General features: G+C 44.5%; 1 protein-coding gene across 1 annotated transcript; it reads right to left on the reverse strand.

The window, feature by feature from the left end:
- Positions 1 to 2,000: 2,000 nt before the first annotated feature.
- Positions 2,001 to 21,873, reverse strand: LOC119441533 (retinal-specific phospholipid-transporting ATPase ABCA4). Its single transcript, XM_049661364.1, has 9 exons — positions 20,926 to 21,873; positions 20,706 to 20,799; positions 13,868 to 14,003; positions 12,497 to 12,648; positions 11,715 to 11,848; positions 8,729 to 8,931; positions 6,215 to 6,304; positions 4,558 to 4,834; positions 2,001 to 2,039 (listed from the first exon to the last, which is right to left on the reverse strand). The coding sequence occupies exons 1-6, from the start codon at positions 20,989 to 20,991 to the stop codon at positions 8,761 to 8,763; spliced, it is 753 nt and encodes a 250-aa protein (XP_049517321.1). The 5' UTR covers positions 20,992 to 21,873; the 3' UTR covers positions 2,001 to 2,039; positions 4,558 to 4,834; positions 6,215 to 6,304; positions 8,729 to 8,760.
- Positions 21,874 to 22,267: the final 394 nt, after the last annotated feature.

Below are 22,267 nucleotides of genomic sequence, written 5' to 3' on the forward strand. Positions count from 1 at the left end.
TGAATGAAGAAAGGAATGACACAGTCAGTCTACATGCCAAAAAAAAAAAAAAGTGTTGAATGCACTGGCCTACTTTAGTACACTCAGTAACTTAGTAAAAAAAATAATTTCTACACTGTTCAGGTGCTTTGCACATGTGATCAAACTCTAACTGCAAAGCCATCTCAACAGTTCCCAATTTATTGAAATTGATTGACAGATGGTGTTTCATGGCCCAAAGCCGCAAAAGACAAAGCTATGAGAGATTGCATAATAGCGAGCTCTAAATTTCAATTTTGACTAGCTGGTGTTCTTGAACATGTAGTTATGAATAAGAGCATGATTGCTTTTGCTGCACCTATCATAATGCAGTCACTATGGCTGGGAATCCAACCCACAACTTCATTTTCATCAGCCATGGCACAATATAACTGTGTTGGGACGCGAGTATGCGCGGAGGAGAGAGAGAGACATCTCGATGGCGTGAATCCCAACTGTCAATTGGTTTTATTTTCTTTTGCTTCAACCGCCCTTGGGCTGCTCGCCCTTTCCACTCGTCACCATTGGTGGAGAGTGGAGGACACGGGGGCGCGGGGTGCAACCGGTATGGTGGTTAGAAAGGTTCGGAGCTGCGCTCGCTCCTCGCCTTTGCCTGCACGTTGTGGCGCTCTCGCGGCCACTACACGGCCACTACAACTGCTTAGCTCCTGCAGCAGGCTCAATTAGCACCAGACAAAGTCAAGAGAGCCTTTGAAACGTTCTTATAACAACGCTGTCCTACATTATCAATTTAAGCAATCCAAATGTTTAAATGGTACAATGAGCCCTTCTCAGCAGCAGTGCACTTATCATGGCAAATAAATAAATCCACCAAAGAAAAAAATGTATCGCTGACCTTGACTTGTTCCAACCTTGCGGAGTTGTTGCTCAGCCAATGTACCAGCTTGGGTGCGATGTCCACAGTCCAACGCTGAGTCAACTTCATCAGTCTGTTCAGCGGCTCGAAAGTTTCATTCACCTGTGACAGCAGTGCAGACACAGTCAGATGTTAATGCATGCCCATTCCACAGGCTGGCCTTTGTCAAATGCGAATTTCAAATGAGCTGAACCATTTCTTAAGACGCTAAGCATTACTAAACGTTAAGGTATAGAGATCTGCATATTTATTCTAATGACTCTTTAAAAAATCTGCACTTATTGCCTGCTTTGTGCTCACTCATATCTTGCAGAAATATAGCATTTTGAGACTGCATTGTTCAATGAAACACTTGCTATCTTGCTTTTGTGGTTTGTCCAGAAAAAAAAAAAAAGAAAACTCAAAAGGCCACTGTTGTAAGTCCATTTTGTCATCAGAAGAATGAAATGCTACAGAGAAGTGACCAAGTTCGATCACCTCTCGGCAATAAATGTCGGGAAAACTGTGCTGAGAAAGATGCCATGTATTCATTGGAGGGAGCGGGCCAAAAAAATGCTACCTCACTGTAAAATCTGAGCAAAAACAAAGCAGCAGTAAGCACAAAATCTTGTTATAAAGCTGTTAAAAAGAAGACAGAAGTCATTGTATAAGAAAAAAGTATAACAATGCACCAAATGCACACATAAGTCCACCGTTAAAGGGAACACACAGTAGCAGAGCATTAGTAAATTTCCCTACTTGACAAGTCTAGAAACATTCTGCTTCCTGGCAAATAGCATGGCGAATATGGCGCTGGTTCATCTCTGCGTACATGCATAGCTCATCAACAGCAATTTCACAAGCATCAGCAACTGCAGCACCCGCAAGATGTGAGCCAACTGCCGACACAATCCATTTTCCAATGGACCAACGTGGACCTACTGCTGGAACTGCTGGAAAATAGAAAGAGCCAATTAGCTGTACTTGACAAAATGAATTACAACATAAAATGCAAGGAATCACAGACCTTGCTAATGATCCTCCGTGTTGCCACGTTGTTGGGGGCAAACAAAATTTTGCCTCGAACATAAGGTTTGACCTGGCCCCACAGGACCGCATCAGCCTGTGTGTTCAAGGCTCCGGAAGACGGCATTGCAGCGAGGGCCTGCAAACAGGAATGAGAACCACACTGTTGCTCTTAGTTTCTGAAATGAAACAATAAAAGTTAAAAGAAAGAAGAGCTCGGAATGGGGAGATAATGTTTCCTTGGCTAATGATACGACAGGTTATCGAAATTATAGGAAACAGACTTACTAAAGATCTCTTGTGATATTGCAATTCTGTCCCACCAGCCATTATTTGAAGAGGTGGACACTATTTGTAAGACGAATTGCAGAGTGATGTTAATCGTTCACATAAATTCACTATTTAACTTTGCAGTTAATTCCTTTAAAGTACACAACCCAACGGTGGAATTTCAGCCATGGAGTAATTAGCCATGGAGTAATTAATGACTATCCATTAAGCAGAAATCCTGTGCTTTAGTTTCGAAAAATATGCCCTCGAAATCTGTGGCGATATGCGTTGATGTCCCAGCTGACCCTTATCAGAAGCACAGTGTTGATTGACGCAATGAACCTTGCTCTGTTAAGCTAGGTGCGTACATTCTATGCGTTGTCTCACTAACATCACACAGTTTTGTTGAAGCTATAGTTGTAATTAGAAAAGCCACATGCTTAATTTACAATGCTGTTAGCTCGTTGATTGCTCATGATTGGACAATGCCAGGATAATAACAAAATTACTAAAGTCAATAATACCCCTGAGCAAGGCACCAGACCATCATCAATCTTCGTGTTTGTCTATACAGTAAAACCTCATTACAAGATACACTGAAGGGACCCGGGAAACATGTCTCTTGTAACCAAGGTGTCTTGTAACCAAAAATTCAAAAATTCTGAGGAGTCAGCAAGATCACTTTATTATACATCAGCATCAAAGTGTGTTTAAACACATCTGCAGGAAATTGCTCAGATGGCTTAGTCATTCATAGGAGTTTGTTGTTTAGTGTTTGCAGATTGTATTAGCTTCCTTCCCAACTTCTGGAGGTAAAGCACTTCACTTTGCAAGCCTTCCTGTTGCTCCCAATACCTTTGAAGTGCTCTTAGATGTTCGTCAGCCTCAACTGCCGACACTTCCTGCCCTGCAATGGCCTGGTCGTTGTCCTCCTCCACCCCGATTAATACGGCCACGTACTAGCCATGTGTGCACACAGCGCACAGCTACTCCGTACCATACAACTCCTGGGGAGTCTAATGTCTGCTCACAGGAGAACGTAACGTGAGGCACCGCATTCGTTTTTCTTTCTTTTTTTCATGTCGGCTGTCTTAAGTCCCGGCACGACCAGGCTTTTATGATGGCTCCCTTTCTACCATTCAGTTCCGCGCAACTTAGTAAGCGCATGAGTGGAGAAGGGGGGGGGGGGGGAATATGAACTGCAGACGGAGCGATAGTGGCACGAAACAGAAAGCAAGCGAAGAGCGAGGTGCAAAGTCCTGACGTGGCAAAGATTCACAGCAAGATAACCGGGCCGGTCGTGCATCCACCCGCGTCCGCTCAGCGCAGTTTGGCTCCCGACGATTTAAACAGAGTTGTCTCATGGAAACATGGCGATGGCTCTGGAGTCCGACTACCAGCATACAAAGCGACCAGCGCCGCGGACACTGCGACGGAAATCCAACTCAGTGGTACTCTGTTGCAGAGTCGGTGAGGGAGTGCAATAGCGATTATAAAAGCATGACAGAAAGTTCGGTGCAATTTGTAGTCTCAACCACGCCAGGAATGGCATCCAGCTGCGGAACGGAACACAACCGAGCGAAGGGAATGAAACTGTCAGCGCATATGGGTCGGTACAACGTCGGCCGCATAGCGTGAGCATCTCTGGGTTGTGTCTCTCCTAAATAGTGTACTCTAGGGACCTAAAAAAGTTGTCCTTAGTAACTGAGTGTCTCTTGTAACCATGTCTCTTGAAACCGTGTCTCTTGTAACAAGATTTTACTGTACTAACTCAGCCTGCCTCTGATTTGCTGATGCCAGTTATGATTGCTCCAATCATGCACGACTTTAATACGACTGGTTTTAAATCACTATGCTCACAATTGTAAAAAGGCTTAATAATATAAATTTTAAGTTGTTTCATACTTGCACCCACTTTAAATATTATCTAGCAAGATAACATGTAGTGAAATATCTTTGATTCTTTCTTTTTCGTATTGATATTCACTAGGCAAACACATTGTACACATTACTATGTTGGTTATACTTCACGTAATTGCTTTGATGTTGTTTTACCAAATAATTTGTATCTGCTCGATACATCATTCCTGCTTTTTCTGCGTCTGAGATGTATGCGCAGTTCTGTATTGGATTGGCTACTCGCCTGTTGGTTATCGGTCATAGTTGTCTTCTATTAACATATCCGATTCAGTGTTAAAGCTTTCAAGTAATTAATTGATTAATATTACATATAGTTACTGTATAACGAAGTCTTATCTGACACAAATACCTTTGTCATATCCAATATTCATTACATGATAATATCGGCCGACACGTCTTAGATTTATGAATACTATTAAAGATGTATCAACTAGCCGAGGCCCCAGTTTCTTTGCACAAACACTCACTGGTGGTGTTGTCGTAGACGTATTCCGAGACCACATCCTCATCATTCTGTTCCTGCAGGTTCCTGTTGACCTGTTCCCGGAACTCCTCAAAACGCTGGGCTGGGCCGTGCTCTGTGTCCAGGAGAGAAGACATGTTGCGACCACACAGCGACACCTGAATCACTCTCGCCAATGTGCCATTCGGTCGTGAGCGGCCCCAGGTGAAGAGTTCGGACAGTTGGTCTACTCTCTCGGTAAAGCCCTTGAGCAGCTCTTGAAAACTGGTCAGTGTCCACAACTGAAAAAAATGGAGTGAATAGATAGTTCCTAATTAGGGCAATGACAAACGCTTTGCACCTTTGTTTACAAAGCTTTGAGCAGCTTGTTAGTAATCACAATGACACCACAAAGTCAGTTTCTAACTAACTAGTGTCTAAACCAATGTGGATCTCTGTAAACCAAGGTGGATCCTTTGGATCCACAGCGAACCCTCAAATTACATTGTATATATCCTTAGCTACAGCAACCTTCTCAAGTTCATGTGATCTGTTTTATCACATCCATACCCAACAGTTACAAATGGTTATTTTCATAAAAACTAGCTTGAATGCGTTCTTTACACAATCTTTGCGTGATCATACATCCTTAAAGACATAAGGAGTACAGATAGATTGATGAATACTGCTCTGTTTGGTTTGAGTGCACATTACAACAAACACAAATTAGACACAATGTTTCCAGTGTCCTACAAAAGCAAGAAAAAAAGTATGGCTTTGGTTAGTTAATCCTTTTCGAGACATAAGGTTGCAGTGTGAAAAGAAGATGGCAAGAGGCAGTTGAGGGTAAATGACAATTGTCACATGCACATGCATAAAGACATAGCTGCTTTCTAATACAAGTGCATAAACAGTGACTTTTTAACCCAAATTCAGTATGAATTGAGAAATTATGACAGTGAACTGAACATGAATAGAATGCCTAATTTTTTAACCATTTCCGAATAGTTCCTAAGCAGAGAGCAAGCCTTTGCTAGACTTGTAGTTCTGGTCCACCAATTTATGACTTAACAAGAAAATCATGCTTATTTATTCCAAAACTGCTTGTCGATCCCACACCCCAACGTCAGTAACAGTTATCCAAAAGCTATTTAAAACGATATTAATAATTTCAAATCACAGCAATTCACTTTGAGGACTGGATCAAACAGCAACTATTTGCTTTGAGAACCTAATTAAATACAAAAAAAAATTTCATCAAATTATAGGGTTTTAAGCAATGTAACCAAAGGAACATCTGGTTCCACCATCTGGTTCCACCAGATGGTTATCTGTTCTTTAACATGCACTTGAATTCAAGTAAATGAGTATTATTACCATCCTCACTCAGCAGAATTTCGTCACCATGGTTGGGACTTGAACCTATGACCTCGTGCCAAGTAGCAAGACGCCATAGCCACTGAGCTACCACAGTGGGTCCTAGCAATATATAAAACGTTTGAATTTCAGTACGAATCTTTGTAATATTTCCAACTTTTGATGATACCACAGCTGGAACTGAAGCACGGTGCCCTGTGCTCCTTGTCAGGCGTTCGTTCTTTTTCTTTTCTTTTTTTTTCGCTCCACATGTTACTCTCAACAAGAAAGAGGATTGCAAGGATGCAAGAGAGAAGTGAACGTGCCTCATTGCGAGCATCCTGAGCCGCCTGAAAAGCCATCACCCAGTCAGCTGTGCTGAAGTTGTGGCCGCCTTCCTTCATAACTGATGACACCTGATGCGGGATAAGCAGCAATAACAACATTAATGACAAAAGATAAGAGACACTAAAAGCAAACAGCAAAGCAATACAAATTGCTACAATATTACTGCTTTCTGACTCACAGAGCTTGCTTGGCGCAATAAAAAAAAAAGTGAATACTAATTGAATCAGAAAATACACATTTCAAATCAGAAATACACATACAAATTCTCTCACTTAAATCCCCCTGCCGACTAGTAAATTATTTGAATTATATGGGCATTACGTGCCAAAACCACGATCTGATTATGAGGCACACTGTAGTGGGGGGGGACTCTGGATTAATTCTGACAACTGGGGTCCTTTAACATGCCCCTAAATGCATGCTGTGGCCGGGATCTAACCTGAAAGCTGAAGCTCAGCAGTGCAATCCCATAGCCACTGAGTTACAGTGGCAGGCAACAACGATGTCACTGCACAAACTTACATATTTTATATTCTATTCATAGATCTGAGTATGTTTTTAACAGGAACAGCCAACAGAAGTTGAAAATTGAGATTTTCTTTTTCTTTTGAATGCCACATATAATTAGCTTGTTAAATTCAAAAATTTTTTGCCTGTCTCCAGATGCTAGAAATAAGAGTTACAACCACCACCGCCTCCCGGCCGCGGCAGCTGCACTTCAGTGGCGGCAAAATGCGGAATGCGGAGAGCACAGTATCTTATCCCAAAATTTTAATAACGTGTTTTTTTATATCTTTTTTTTTCTTCACCTTTCAGTGCATCAAAACGATTTTGTCCACGAAGTATACATCTTTTTTTTTTCTTCACCTTTCAGTGCATCAAAACAATTTTGTCCATGAAGAATACATGAACTCGTTTTAAGTGCAATGCCTAATCTGTAGCCATGCACACCTGGTATTAGCAAACGTATGCAAAAAGAAATATTCAAACAAAGTGCTGCGCATTTATGCTGTGCTGTATGCTGTTTTGCATTTACTGCATTTTTTTCCCTTGAGGTTTATTTACACGCTATGCAAAAGATTGACATCTTTGAGTTGTTAGTGGTCATCGAAACAAGTCATTTAAAGCCAGCTCTCCTCCCTATTAACACATAATCAAATAAGATAAAGGTCTGTGTAAAAGCTGCTCCTTGAAGTAGAGAATATTTTAAATACCACAAGCAAGCTTCACTGCTGAGTAAAATGCGCTGCAGCAAAGCGTACTTGGTGGCGGTACTGGTAAAAAAACAATTACATTTCTGGGTATCACGTGCCAAGACTACGATCTGATTACGAGGCACACCTTAGTGGGGGACTGTCAATTAATTTTGATCACCTCGGGTTCCCTAATGTGTGCCTAAATCTAAGTACACGAGCATTCCGCATTTTGCCGCCACTGAAGTGCAGCTGCCGCGGCCGGGAGGTGGTGGTGGTTGTTGCAACGTTGCCTGCAGGCAAATCTAGCCTTGCATAAACTGCCAGCAATCACACCATCCTGGTACTGCCGTTTGAATAATGTTCCACATTATGGCACCTTCCATTTTCTTTAGAAAGCGAGATGTGGTTTTGCTTAGAACATAGAACACTGCAAAGTGGCTTCTACAATACTCAACATCTATACAAATCAATCTTTGTCATGCACATGAGTGCGAATATTTACCATGCAGAATTTTTGTGTTCAACATATACAATTAATCAACGACACAAAAATGTGCTTTCAAAGCAAAGCAGAATCCTACATTGCATGTTTCTAAACATAATTCAAGCATACAGAAAATGACACAAGATGACATGTACTATCTGCAGTCGTTCAAATGCGAACGGTTGCATGCGTGGTTTTTGCGCAATCTAGTGAAAAGCAATGAGTGCAGAGCTGCATGATGAACTCTGATGCATCATGAGCACCCCTCATGACACATCACAGTTGGTCGTACATGTTTGCACCTTTTGGTCTTTGATTAGGTTGCAAAAAAAATATTTTGAAAGCATATTTGTACTGCTACAGTGGAATCTCGATGATACGATTAATTATGATACGAATTTTCTGAGGTCCCGGCCAAGCCTCATTACATGCTCTATAAAGTTTCTGAAATGAGGCGCGGACGCGGCGCCGGACAGCGCGGATCCACGACTGGGCGCAAGGAGTTTGAGCTATCTCTTCACAAGCGAAGGTTCGTAGCGCTCATTTTTTTTCGCTTAACCTCTCCAATTGGGTCGCCAACAAGCATACCCCCACGGCCTTTTGCACAACGGAAGTCGTGTTTGCATATTCTGCGCGCGGTGACGACTTTATCGCCCTTGGACTCGTGCTCCACGTCTCATAAGTCATTCTATAAAGGTTTCTGAATGAAGCTAACTGTCCTATTTTTTTTTTAACCTCTCCAATTAAACAAGCACACATTCATATTCATGTATTCCTGGCCACACAGGGAATATGACAAATCAGGAACCCACCTCGTGCAGCACAGCGGTCCAGTTCAGGCTTCTCAGAACTTGCAGTGTGAAGGCACGGCCATCAGTGGCCGGCATTTGCAAAGGTCACGCTGCAGGTGACCATGCTCGTCACCCCCTTCTGGGGCGTCAGCTACAAAAAGCACCTGGGGTGCACCTGGCTTGCAGAAGTAGCCTCGAATGCCCTCCTTACCCCTGTCAAATATCTGGCAAGAAAAAAGATTGTCTTAGCCATCAATCCTGGAGAGGCTTGCCTGGCACGCATGCTACTCCATGTGGGTACGATGAAAAATGAAATGATATGCACAGTGCATGTCAGAGGTACATAACACATGCAAAACACACCACAACACTCAACAAACTAAAATAACTCATTGATATCGGTGAGGTTTAACATCCCACGGGGTTTAAATATAATGTTGTTTAACATTCCAAAGCCACTCGTGTTATTCTGACAACTCAGAATAACTCAACTCAAATGCCAGGTGACGCACAAGGGGCTCCAGTTTAATTTTGACCACCGGGGGGGTTCTTTAATAAGCACCTAAATTTAGGTGCACAAGCATATTTTTTTCTGCACCAATCGAAATGTAAACACCAGAGTCAGAAATCAAACCCATGACCTTGTGTGCTCAGTAACAGAATGCCATACCTCTGGGCCAATGTGGCAGGATTCTTCCCAACAGCCGTGACCAGAGGAAGCAAGCTTTTTTTTTTTTTAGACATGTTAAGCATTCACTTTGCCATTTGACACAATGTATCTTGTGACAAAGGCACACAGGTTCTGCCAAAGTTATCAGCAGAGTTTGGAATAGGATGCCTTCTTGCCCTGACAGCTCCCAAACAATTCATAGGGGCTCACTTCTCTTTGCTTCTACCACTTTCATATTTCCCCTGTGTTACAAGAGGCCTCCCATGAGAGAAAGTCACACTTCTGCACCATGGTCGCATACACTTCGGTGAAAAAAAAAATTATGGGGTCTTACATGCCAAAACCACGGTCTGATTGTGAGGCACGCTGTAGTGAGGGACTCCAGATTAACTTTGACAACCCGGGGTTTCTTTAACATGCACCTAAATCTAAGTACACGGGCGTTTTTGCCTTTCACCCCCGTCAAAATGGGGCCGCCGTGGCTGGAATTTCATCCCGCGACCGGGTGCTTAGCAGCGCAACACCACAGCCACTACCGTAAAATTCCGAGCAAGCGCCCCCCCCTCGAGTAAGTCGAAATTACCGGCAAAGTTAGGGGGGGCGCTATCCCGGAACGGCACCAAAATTCAAGATGGCCACGACAAAATTTTCCCGCAAAAAAAAAAAAGAAGACGCGCCGTGGGAATAGCATTAAAATTTTATTGAACGTGAACTTTATTAAGCCAAAGATTTGTTAGTGGTGTTTATCACTCTCAACACCACCGTTACTGAAAACCACCAAAAGAACTACAGAAAGCGCATCGACGCTGCACCGGCGCGTTGCCGCGACCGGCGACGCGAACATTGGTTATGCAGCTTCTATTCCAGGCAAAATTATGTCCGCAAGAGTAAAGTGACGCGTAATGTTCACTTAAAAACCATGTCCACGGTGAAACGTTTAGCACTAATGAGAGTTCCGATACAAGTGAAGCTCAGCCGCAGTGCATGGCTACCGACGGCAGACAGCGAACCGCGGCTCGGCCATGCTCGCATCGCAACTGGTGGCGCCGCAAATATCAGCATGTTTTCTTCATCGTGTGAAATTATTGCGAGGAGAGGGTAAAGCGGCAACGACGGTAACAAAACATTGCTGCTTGGGAGCGTCAGCAGTTCGTGCTGAAGCGCCGTCTGCTACAGATTCGAAGTGAACTGAAAAAGACCTAGCGACGATATTGGTGGCGAGTGTTTAGCAGCGGTGAAGCTGCCGGCGATGCCAGAGCCTAGCTGCGACCACTCCTCTGTCACCGAGTGGTCACGTCGCTGTGCCGCAGGGAACTCCTTTGTGCCGTGCGAGAGGCAGATCTCGCCGTGGGCCGGCGGTCCGTGAACTACAGACCGCCAGCCGCAGTTCGCCCCGATGCACTCGTGTGCCCACTGTGGCGCCCGGGTACGACCATGATTCGATTAAATGACTCATCGGGGCGCCCCGATGCGCACCGGTGCAATTTGCCGAATTTGCCATCATTTTCGTGGACTGGATGCGGCTTGGTGCGGAGCGGGAGGGGGGGGGGGGGCGCTTTCCCGGAACGGCGCGGTAATTTAAAATTAGCAGTGAAGTTAGGGGGGGGGCTCTTGCACGGGTGGGGGCGCTTGCTCGGAATTTTACGGTAAGCAACCACAGCAGGTCTACACTGTCCTGCCTAGCAGCATAGGATTCAGAACGCATGCTCTAGTCTCAACATTGTGAGAGGTGTTGCTCACTGTCTGCCTGTCTGGTACCCATGTTTCAAGGTTCAGCATCTAACACTGGCGCAAAGCCTGAGAAAAAGGAACATAACTTTGAAACTGGGGCACTCAAGCGTGGTTAAAAATTAGAGAGGTGTGCGGTGGCAAGTGCATGGTTTGGATCATACCGGCCCTTTTTAATTGGTGGTAAATGTCCCAGGACTACAACACAAACATCAGGCGGAGAAAATGCTGGCAGTATCTTTGCAAGGCTCAAACAGCCTGTCTTCTGCAAGCCGAACCAACCAACCAACCTAGAATGATGACCACTCAAGCATTATAACAAGGCCAAATGCCGGGCAAGGGCGGCATACAAAATGCAAGGGCGGCATACGATGAGCAAAGAACCAAAGGGGCCAACAAACACCATCTATTCCCAGACAGTGAAAAACAGAACACCCTAGCGATTGACCCATCACAGTGGGTCCAGCAGAGCACAGCCCACACCCATGTCATATGCACTGTTCAGTAGTTCAGTAGAAACACTAAGCATTAGTGCAACAGGGATGCTGCCACAGTAATTCACTGTGCAGTGCTCCAGCTTGCAAGCATCAATACAAAGAAAGCATTCACCTTTTGAAGTGCCCGGACGCTGACGCTTGACTTGAAGAAGGCAGGATAGAAGTCCTTGTTGGAGATGTTTAGGCTTTCGAAACCGTGCCTTGTGTTCTCATCATTCTTCAGAACATCCTCGAAGGCAACCCTTCCTACAAAGGAACATTGGAATGTTACACAATTCTTGTTAGCACTATCTACAGTTAAGACTTGTTTCATTCAAAGCTGCAGCTAACGATTTATATGGATCAATGCCCCAAAGAAAAACAGGACCACAGGAGGCACCAAAGTGGATGGCATCCAATTAATTTTGGCAACCTCAGGTTCTTGACACAAAACCGAAATCTCGGTACATGAAAATTTCCGCATTCAATTCTCAACAAAATGTGACAATGGTGGCCACATCCATATTTAAACATTTCAAATATTCGCATAAATATTTACAGCCTTTGTCAAAAGAAGTTGGGTCACAATACATGCAATCAAGGATTTCTCCAAGCCTAGCACTCAAAACACATGCCCACGATACCAAGCACAAAATCACAGTGGCACACAAGGGCATCCGCCCCACTTAAAAGCCCTGGAGAGCCAGCGACATAACAGGCACCACAGACACCAGACTATGGTCCACTAGCAGATGCAAGAAAGTAGTGGCCTGTATACTTTTGATTAAATATGCACAAGACTGTTCGACTGGTATGACTACAGCAGAATTTATGCCTAGTTTGAACTCAAGCAAAAGTACATGAAGCTGCCAGCCTGCTTATTGAAAATTGAAAAAAAGTGTTCAGGGCACTTACCAGACAACGGAAACTGGGCACTTGTGAGCTTCTTTACAAATGAAGAGAGGGTTTCCAAGTCACGGGATAACCGCTTGATACTGTTTACTGTGTCTTCATTCGTTAAATGTTCATTTACGATATGATTCACATCACTGACCAACCGAATAATTCTGCAAAAGAAAAGTAAACTGTGTCAGCTTAACGACAAACGCAGACTCAGTTGTAGAGGTAGTGTACAGAGGCTGTATTGTCAGTCGGTCATTTTCAGGGATACAAACACTTCTGCAAGATTTTGCATGACTCAGCTATGGAGGCGTCAGCGTCTACAAGCAACAGTGTACCTTGCACAGTACCAAGTGTAAAGTGTCAAGACAGCTCGAAGAACGGTGTTGCACGTGGTCACCAATATGTCTGGTGCCAAGTCACTTGTGAAAGTGATTGTATCCCCTAAAGTGATTGAACAAGAATACTCCTCCTATAACCTTCTTTGCATGGTTGGCCAAATTATGCAAAAACTGCCAAGTCAGGCACTTCCAACAACTGGACCATTGCCCTATCCAACAACAAAATCAAGCTTTTGTGTCAAAGTTTAGGATGTGTGTCATTAAAAAATCAGACCATGCACTGACCCCAGTAGGCACATTGACAATGACCGGAATAGATCCTGCAGAATGAGACAGCGTTAGGAGGTGGCTCTGTTACCATGAATCATATTGATACTTTTGCTCATATTAGGCTACCCTTAACATGCAGTCGGATGAACACACAATCAATGTCTCAGCTGCACATGCACTATCTGCAGTCATTGAAAGGCAAACAGCAGAGTGCGTGGGGTGTGTGTGCCTTTTGTGCAACCTAGCGATAACCAAAGGTCGTGAATATGTTTGACCAACTGTCCTGGTGTCACGTGTTGTGTTGTGTTCACGACACATCAGAGTCGGTCATAGAGCTTTGCGCTGTTCCTTTTTTTGGGGGGGGGGGGGTTGCACATAAACCACACACTACACTGTTCACGTTAGAATGACTGTAGATAGTACACGCTACGTGGTAGTACTTATGGTACTGCAATATACAAAAAAAAGCAACACACACCATTTCACAAAGGCACAACAACACAATGAGTATTGTTCTTACTACCATTCACACGAGTCTCAATTTGAGCATGAAGGTAGATAATTGGGCTTGTAGACAAAGCATAACTCATTGTGCATTGCAAAAAGGACATGATAAAGGGTCAGGGAACGACACAGGGAGCGGTGTGTCATGCCCTCTGCCTTCGACCAGTCTTTCCAACACTGTACAGAAAATCACTTGTGAAAGATTCATTTAGAATTGTTTTACAATGGTAAAGACAACCAATTAAGCTAAAACAAATGTTTGCTCACTCACAGCGATGTGTTGTACTGCTGCTCGGCACTGCTCTGAGTGGCTGCCTCTCTGTGGCAGGTGTTGTTGAGAGTGCACACCGTTGACTGGACAAATGGCAGCAGGCCGGCAGAAGGCATGGCCTTGGCATCGAAATGGCCTGGAGAGGACAGTGCACAGGAAAGCATAGTGGCGTCGTACATCATGCTTCAAAGGAACGTTTGCCCCCATTGCCCATTGGCCAATGTTTAAACAAATTACCTCAAAATACAATTAGTCACTGACCTTGAACCTAAAGTTGAATGATTGGGCTTGTGATACTGAACATCACTGGCAGGGACATCCAGCAAAGGTGCCTCGAAACAGTGAGAATGCTGTTAAAATGTCTTTTAGCCAGTGCTGTTCAGATCATTAATGTTAGAGATGAAAGAGTCAAAGTGAAAGTCAAAGGGGCTACACTTGTGGGAAACGGTGGACAAGACACAGACCTAAGTGAAAGCAGTGGAAATTGGCATCTTCCAAGAACAACGATGACGGAAAGCAAGCGACAACGAATGCTGGAGGCTGCAGCACTAAGCCAAGATGAATGCCCCTGCTAGCCTACCTTCCGCCCATTCATCAAGTGTCCTGGAAACCAGCACGTCTTGCTGGGAAGACGCAATAAACTATTGGCTTTGTATGGTTTATCACTGTGTGCGTGTGTCATGTCTGTGCCAGCAAACACCAATGTGCATTTGAAGGTCGGTAGCACCGAGGTGCGCTTGGAAGCTAAACAGTGCCCATAGCACCTAAGTAAGAGCTAGACTGGGTGGAATCCACTTACACACTTCAGAGGTCCATGCAGGATTCTGAACACCAAAGGAGCCACGAGTCAATGTACACATTGTCACGACCAAAGAAGACAACGAAGTGAGGGACACGAGCACAAGCATGTCCCTCTCCGAAGAAAATAAAGTTGGCGCGGCCAATTCTTCTTGAACCTTGAATATAGAGCTTGTGTTTGTTGTTGTTCCGTCGTCCTGTGTTGCTGTTTTTCGCATCCTGCGACATTGGTGGAGGTGCTGGGTACTCCCTGATGCCAGGAACTCCTGCGCAGAGTGCAATGCCCAGTTCAAACCCGCAACCTATTCTTGCAGTGGACACTCCTATCCACCGCAACAGTCGCCAACTGCGGGGCCTCAGCCCGGAGGTAATCCTCTTGGAAAACTCCCCATCAACCGGACCACCACCTGACGAGATGGCAACCGCAGGACCTTCTCAGGTGACTCTGCAGCATCCTCAGACTCCCGAGACATTTCATGGTGATGCTTACGAGGACGTCGAAGATTGGCTCACACAATACGAGCGAGTCACCAAGGCGAATCATTGGACTGCAGAAGAAAAACTCGCACACGTCTACTTCGCCCTGGCGGACAGTGCTCGTACGTGGTACGAGAACCGGGAAGCCACACTGACTTCCTGGACTGAGTTTCGACGTCAGCTTTCAACAACCTTCGCAAACAACGATCGTCGCGATTCTGCCCAACATCTAATCGAGTCGCGCATCCAGAAGCCGAACAAGAGTGTCGCCATGTTTGCAGAGGACATGACCCACCTGTTCCGCCGCGCTGACCCCGAGATGCCGGAAGCAAAGAAAATCCGCCATCTGATGCGAGGCGTCAAAGAACAGCTTTTCGCCGGTCTTCTTTGCAACCCACCGACAACCATTGCGGAATTCATATCGGAGGCTACGTCCATCGAACGAGCACTTCAACATCATTGCCGACCCTACGATCGCCCAAACAACGCCTCAAGCAACGTTTCTGCTCTGGCTGCCGGCAATGAGTGTTCGCTTCGTGAGCTCATCCGGGAGGTTGTTCGTGAAGAGATTCGCAACCTCCTTGTGACTCCACAGGAGTCAGTCGGGGCTTCTGTAGCAGAAGTTGTGCAGCAAGAAATCAGGTAGGCATTCTCGTTACCCGAATTCCTACCGGACCAACGGTCTATGAGCTACGCATCCGGCTGTTCGTCGTCCTCCTCCAGCAGCAGTCTACAACTCATCACCAATGGCTCGTCTTTTCAACGAGCCGCCATCCCCGCCGTACCACGCGCAGCCACTGACTGTGCAACCTAGTGTACCTGTGGAATCGTCGGCCTACTTCCCTCCGCAGGCAACTGCAGCTTGGCCACAGAGGACGCCCACAAGTCGACCACTTGTTCGCAACACGACATGTGGCGCACCATCGACCGCCGTCCTTTGTGCTTTCATTGTGGAGAAGCCGGCCACATTTACCGTTTTTGCCCGTATCGTGACCGCGGATACCAGAGCTTCCCACTCTCTTTCCCTCGAATTCGCTTCGAAAACAGGCGCTACAATGACGACATTACTCCACAAGGACATACATTCATTCGAAGAACCCGCTCTCCTTCGCCTGCACCGAGCTCTTTGCCGCAAGGTCGCAGTTACGCCGATGTAGTCAGGGGCGGCAGGTCCCCTAGCCCTCGTCGGGTAAACTAACAGGAGCGACCTATGGGGGGGAGGTTGCCGACTGTCGAAATGCTACAACACCCCCACCACTATGTGTGCAATCGGATAATATGTCTCTGCCGACCCCAAGGGAAGTCGTAAGTGCCGACCTCGCTGTTTTCTTAGACGGACACCCAGTAACCGTGTTAGTAGATACTGGGGCCGATTTCTCGATAATCAGCCAGAAACTAGCCAATAGCCTTAATAAAGTCAAAACATCATGGACTGGTCCCCACATAAGAACGGCGGGAGGTCAATTGATAACCCCAACAGGCAAATGCACGGCCAGAGTTGATATCGGTAGCTCGACGTTTGTTGCCACTTTCGTTATCTTGCTGGAGTGCTGCAGAGACATAATATTTGGAATGGATTTCCTGCATGAATACGGCGCTATTATAAACATTCCGGACAGGTCGGTCACGTTTTGGATGAACGCAGATTCGGTCATACCCTGTGACGATCAGCGACGTGAGCACTTGCGTATCTTCGATCACGATGTAACCATCCCTCCGCACTCAAGCGCTCTTGTGCCTGTAACATGCGACTCGCCAAGGTGTTCCAACATGATCGCCGAACAAATTCCTGCTCTGCTGTTTAGTCATGGCGTATCAGTTGCAAGAAGCGTAGTTTACATAACTCGTGGACAGACGGACGTCCTGCTAACAAACTTTAGCCCTGAACGCCGGCATCTGACAAGAGGTATGGCAGTCGCATACGTGGAAGAGCTCAATGAGATTACCGACTGCATGATTGTTGAACAAGACGATTCCGCCGGCCTACCGACCGTGCATCTATCCATTGATGTCGGCCCAAGTTTGCTACCTACGCAGAAAGAAAGACTCCTCGAGCTGATTGATGAGTTTCGGAACTGTTTCTCTTCGACGTCCAAAGTTGGCCAAACGCCGCTGACCAAACACCGAACTATTACAGACGAAACGGCCCGACCCATACAGCAAAACCCGTACTGGGTGGCAGCACGAGAACGTGAAGCGATAGAAAACCAGGTGCAGAAAATGCTTCAAGATGACGTTATTCAGCCGTCAAAGAGTCCTTGGTCATCGCCGGTAGTGTTAGTCAAAAATAAGGATGGCAGCTTGCGCTTCTGCGTCGACTACCGCAAACTTAACCAGGTCACTAAAAAGGACGTTTACCCGCTACCCCGCATAGACGATTCTCTCGATAGACTACGGCATGCACGTTATTTCTCGTCAATGGATCTAAGAAGCGGCTATTGGCAAATAGAAGTAGATGAAAGAGACCACGAGAAAACAGCATTCGTGACACCTGATGGTCTCTATGAATTTAGGGTACTTCCCTTCGGCTTATGCTCCGCGCCGGCAACATTTCAGCGGCTAATGGACACCGTTCTATCAGGACTCAAGTGGCAAACGTGCTTAGTATATCTGGATGATGTGATTGTATTCTCTGCGACATTTGACGAGCACTTGAGGCGACTACGTGCTGTTTTTCAAGCCATACGGTCCACTGGTCTCACGCTTAAGCCGGAAAAATGCCATTTTGGCTTCGAAGAGCTTCTTTTTCTAGGCCATGTTGTCAGTAATGAGGGAGTACGACCTGATCCGGAAAAGATAGCAGCTGTTGAGCATTTTCCTGTGCCATCCGACAAAAAGGCAGTGAGACGATTTTTAGGGTTATGCGCATATTACCGGCGTTTTATTCAGAACTTTTCATTCATTGTATCGAAGTCGTCTCCGATAGCCCACATCCCTCAAGGCGTCGACGGCATACACCGGAGATTGTGCATGTCGTCCGGGTGAAGCCTTATTTGTCCGAATGAAATCACTGCAGCATACGCGAGAACCGATCCTGGCGTCGTCACGATAAAGCATCGGGACGATGCTTTCTTCGAAGGAAGGCTGTCACGACCAAAGAAGACAACGAGGTGAGGGACACGAGCACAAGCATGTCCCTCTCCGAAGAAGATAAAGTTGGCGCGGCCAATTCTTCTTGGGCCTTGAATATAGAGCTTGTGTTTGTTGTTGTTCCATTGTCCTGTGTGCTGTTCTTCGCGTCCTGCGACAATATGCCATTGCCCCTTAGAAACCTGAAACCAGGTTCTTGAAAGAGCCATCTCCTAAGCAGACAAAGGCTTAATTTTGTCTTTCTATGTACTCGGCGAGTGCAGTGAGACAGAATAAAACTTGCGAAAGAGGATGACATTAGACCTTTAGCCTTCTTTCTGGGGTCTTACGTGCCAAAACCAGTTCTGACTATGAGGCACGCCGTAAGGGAGGGCCCCGGATAAATTTTGACCACCTGGTGTTCTTTAACATGCACTACAACGCAAGCACACGGGCGTTTTGGCATTTCGCCTCCATCGAAATGTGGCCACCGCAGCCGGGATTCGATCCCACGACCTCGTGCTCAGCAGCGCAACGCCTTAGCTGACTGAGCCATCTCGTCGTGTAGAGACCTTTAGCGTAACATTAATGTTTGGTGTATGCTATATATTATGGGGAGGTTTAATTTTGTGTATGATAAAACAGGTGCCACAACTTCTTCTGACTATAATTTTCACAAGTTTAAGTAGTGTAAAAATCTGATGTTGAATGTCATGCATTCAACATCATCTTGCACAGCGTTATGTGCTGTGCAAGATAAGCATCACGGCAAAATTTAACTTTTAGATTTCACCTTCATAAATCACTCGTAATTTGCTTTTCTTGCTTGAGGACAAGTACAACTTGTCATTTAAAGGAAAGAGATAATGAAACGCAACTAGGCTAACCAGGTTGTATCTGGTTTGCGACCCTACAAATGAAGGGGAGGGAAGAAAAGAAAAGCAAATAAGTGGCTCTGCTCATGCAAATACTACTATGCTCTCTGCATATTCAAAGGCAAAGGTCTTCACACCTTTAAATTTATGCTACATATATACAAACATAGGGATTGCAAAGGGTATCAGGGTCAGATCCTGCCTCGCCAATATTCTACATCAGTGCTTAATTATGCTAACAACAGGTAATGCACAAGTATTACACACTGTGAACTGACACTAAGTATAACAACTGCCATTTGTGTTTTTCCTAGTTGAACAATAGCTGCACAAAAGGCCCTACCAGTTTATTTTTACAAGTATGACAGACCTTACTCTGCACAAGGTAACCATGTCTCGCACAAGGAAGTGCCTGGGTTTTGTATTCTTTTTTTTTCCTCACTTCAAGCAAACAAAGCAGCTTATTTTGTTTAACTCGCTTTGACCATGAAACGCTTCCTTGTGTCCAGACTAGCTAGCTAGCGCACGGCTCAATGTTTGAACCAACCATGCATGACAAGGAGCGAGTCAGAATGACTTCCACTCTGTACTAATCACACAATAATTAACTCGCATATGCACGTAATAATACCAGCATTTTCCTCAAGGGTACCTTATGCACAATGTCACTGCAAAGCAATTACCTAGGTACGTTTGTGAACAGTATCACCCATAGAACTTCAGCTCCATTAAGCTAAAACTTATCTAATTCACTTTTTTCTTGATGCAGTATGCCTAAGTGATGTGTAAGGCTAAAGACATTGCATTGACTAGTGAAACACTTGACCCGAGTTGCATTTGAACCATGTAGCCAATGTATTTGTTGTGCATTGTACAACACTATGAATGTGAGCACAGTAGCCACTTTTACTTCACTATAAATGATGTTTCTTTCTGGTTTTTGTCAAGCTATATAATATATTGAACCTACTCTATACTGTGTTTTACATTGTTACATTCTCTCTGATGGAGAAAAATGCTAGATTGTCCTATTCATTCTTTAAACTGCATTCACATTTTCAGCAATTCTAGCCTTCATTTGTGTTTGATTTAGTTATTGCTATATTGTACTGTTATAATTGTGCACACACTGTTTGAGTGATTTTGCCTTGTAAGGTCTTTTGGGATACATCCAGGTATAGTTATGTAGCTTTTAGCCCAAAACCATCCAGCATGTACACTGGAAAAGAAAAACTAATTTCGATTAATTTTATTCACAATGTAAGGCCATTGCTGTCCAATGTTGTGCCAATATTGCTTAACATTGGACCAACACTGGTGCATCTTGTGATGCTAGAGTCATCTCTCATAGCTTCAAAAACAGTGGAGAGACGAGTTTTGAGCCATATCATGTACAATGCCTGTAATCAAGGCACAAAGATAACAATACCAGAAAGATTGGAAACAACTTATAACACAATAAGAGTAATAGTTTTTTGGAGATTGCAGATCATGAACAACTTAATAGCAGAGCCCCAATACAATAGCCAGAAAAAGCAAGCCAAGAAAAAGAACAGAAGGAATGCATGCAAAAGGTTTCATGCGGCTTCAAAAGATGACAATGCGAATGAACCACTTACACTCGTGAATGTAAATACGGAGTCCTCGAGTACGGACCCACATGAGGATGAAGAAGAGGATGAGTGGCCATACTATTTCTATACACACGCGCACCTGCAAAGGAAAGGGAATGCACCAATTATATACTTTGCATCAACACCGAAGCAGCATATGCAAGACATAGTACTTCATGTTACAGAGACCCACAAAGAAAAAAGCGGGCCGGCTTATGAACTTTACCTTTTGTCGTCGATGTATTACAAAGTTTTTCCATAGTAGCAGATACAGCTGGTTCCAAAACTTCATCCTGTTTCTCTGCAATACCACAGAATCAAGAACTCAATAGCACATTCACCACTCCCATGGAAGCAAGATATGGAGGCACACAGGGCAGTCCCACATGCAGCTATCCTCTCTTTCTATTAACCCGGCAACCACTTTGTTATCTTTATGGCATGGCAACATAAACAAGGTAATAAAAGTGGGCTTCTACACATGGATAACACATTGACATAGATACAAACTGTTCCATAAGAAATCTTTTCATAGATGAATGAAACAGTGCAATGACACATTAATGTAGCGACATGAAAGATTAAGGACAATAAATTATTAAAACATGTATCCGTACCTAGATACCGATTAGCATACATGTAGTATTCCATGAACCACATTCTTTTTATTTAACATGTTCTGGGGTATGAGAGAGCACATTCTGTTGGGTCAGAAATTTTTTGCAACATTTTTATCCCTAAAACTCTTGCTTGTGAGAATGGCTCTTCTTAGATAAAGAAACATCGAACTTTCCAATTTATTGGCTCCACTAATCACAGCTATGAAAAGAGGAACTACCATATATTCTTAATATTAGGCACTCTTCTTACTTTTCTAAACTGAACTGCATGAAAAAGCAAAGGTAAAAATTATTTATTACATCTTACATTAGCTCCTGAAGTAGGACCACTCTTTAGTGTCTAGTCATCATTGAAGTGAAAAATACTAGGAGCGATTAAAATTGAGTATGCATATGGTATAGCAGCTGAAACTCGGGAATGTCATAAATTAGACACAAAGACTGAATGAATGCTCTTTGCGACATTATTCAAGCAGCCTTTCCTTGCATATTCCTTGCAAATTAGCATATCTGCAACATGGTATTGTAAAGATATTAAAAAGTGCACTCATAGCCTCCTTTCTCAGTGAACGTGTTTGACACCGGTTAGATTAAACATTTCAAGAAATTGTCATACTACCCCTAAGTGCACCCTCACACTTGCTCAAACACAAACATTGAAGTTGCAACAGAGGCTGTTAAGACACTTCAACACTCGCAAACAGGTAACATCTAATGCTAGCTGTGGGCTAATTCAATAGCTATATGTGAGTCAGACAGAAAAACCAGACCAAAAGGGAGCACAGTTAGGTCTTCAAGACAGGAAGAAGCCTTTCAACTACACATTCACCCCTGCATTCCCCCAAAGACTTCCTGTACCCCACACAAAATTGTGTCTGACCCACAGGAAATGAGCATAGACATGTTCCCTCGAGTTTTGAAGGCTGGCACACTTAATTGGCTCTAACT

This window comes from Dermacentor silvarum, chromosome 2, assembly GCF_013339745.2.
Source record: "Dermacentor silvarum isolate Dsil-2018 chromosome 2, BIME_Dsil_1.4, whole genome shotgun sequence".
Classification (NCBI taxonomy): Eukaryota; Metazoa; Arthropoda; class Arachnida; order Ixodida; family Ixodidae; genus Dermacentor; species Dermacentor silvarum.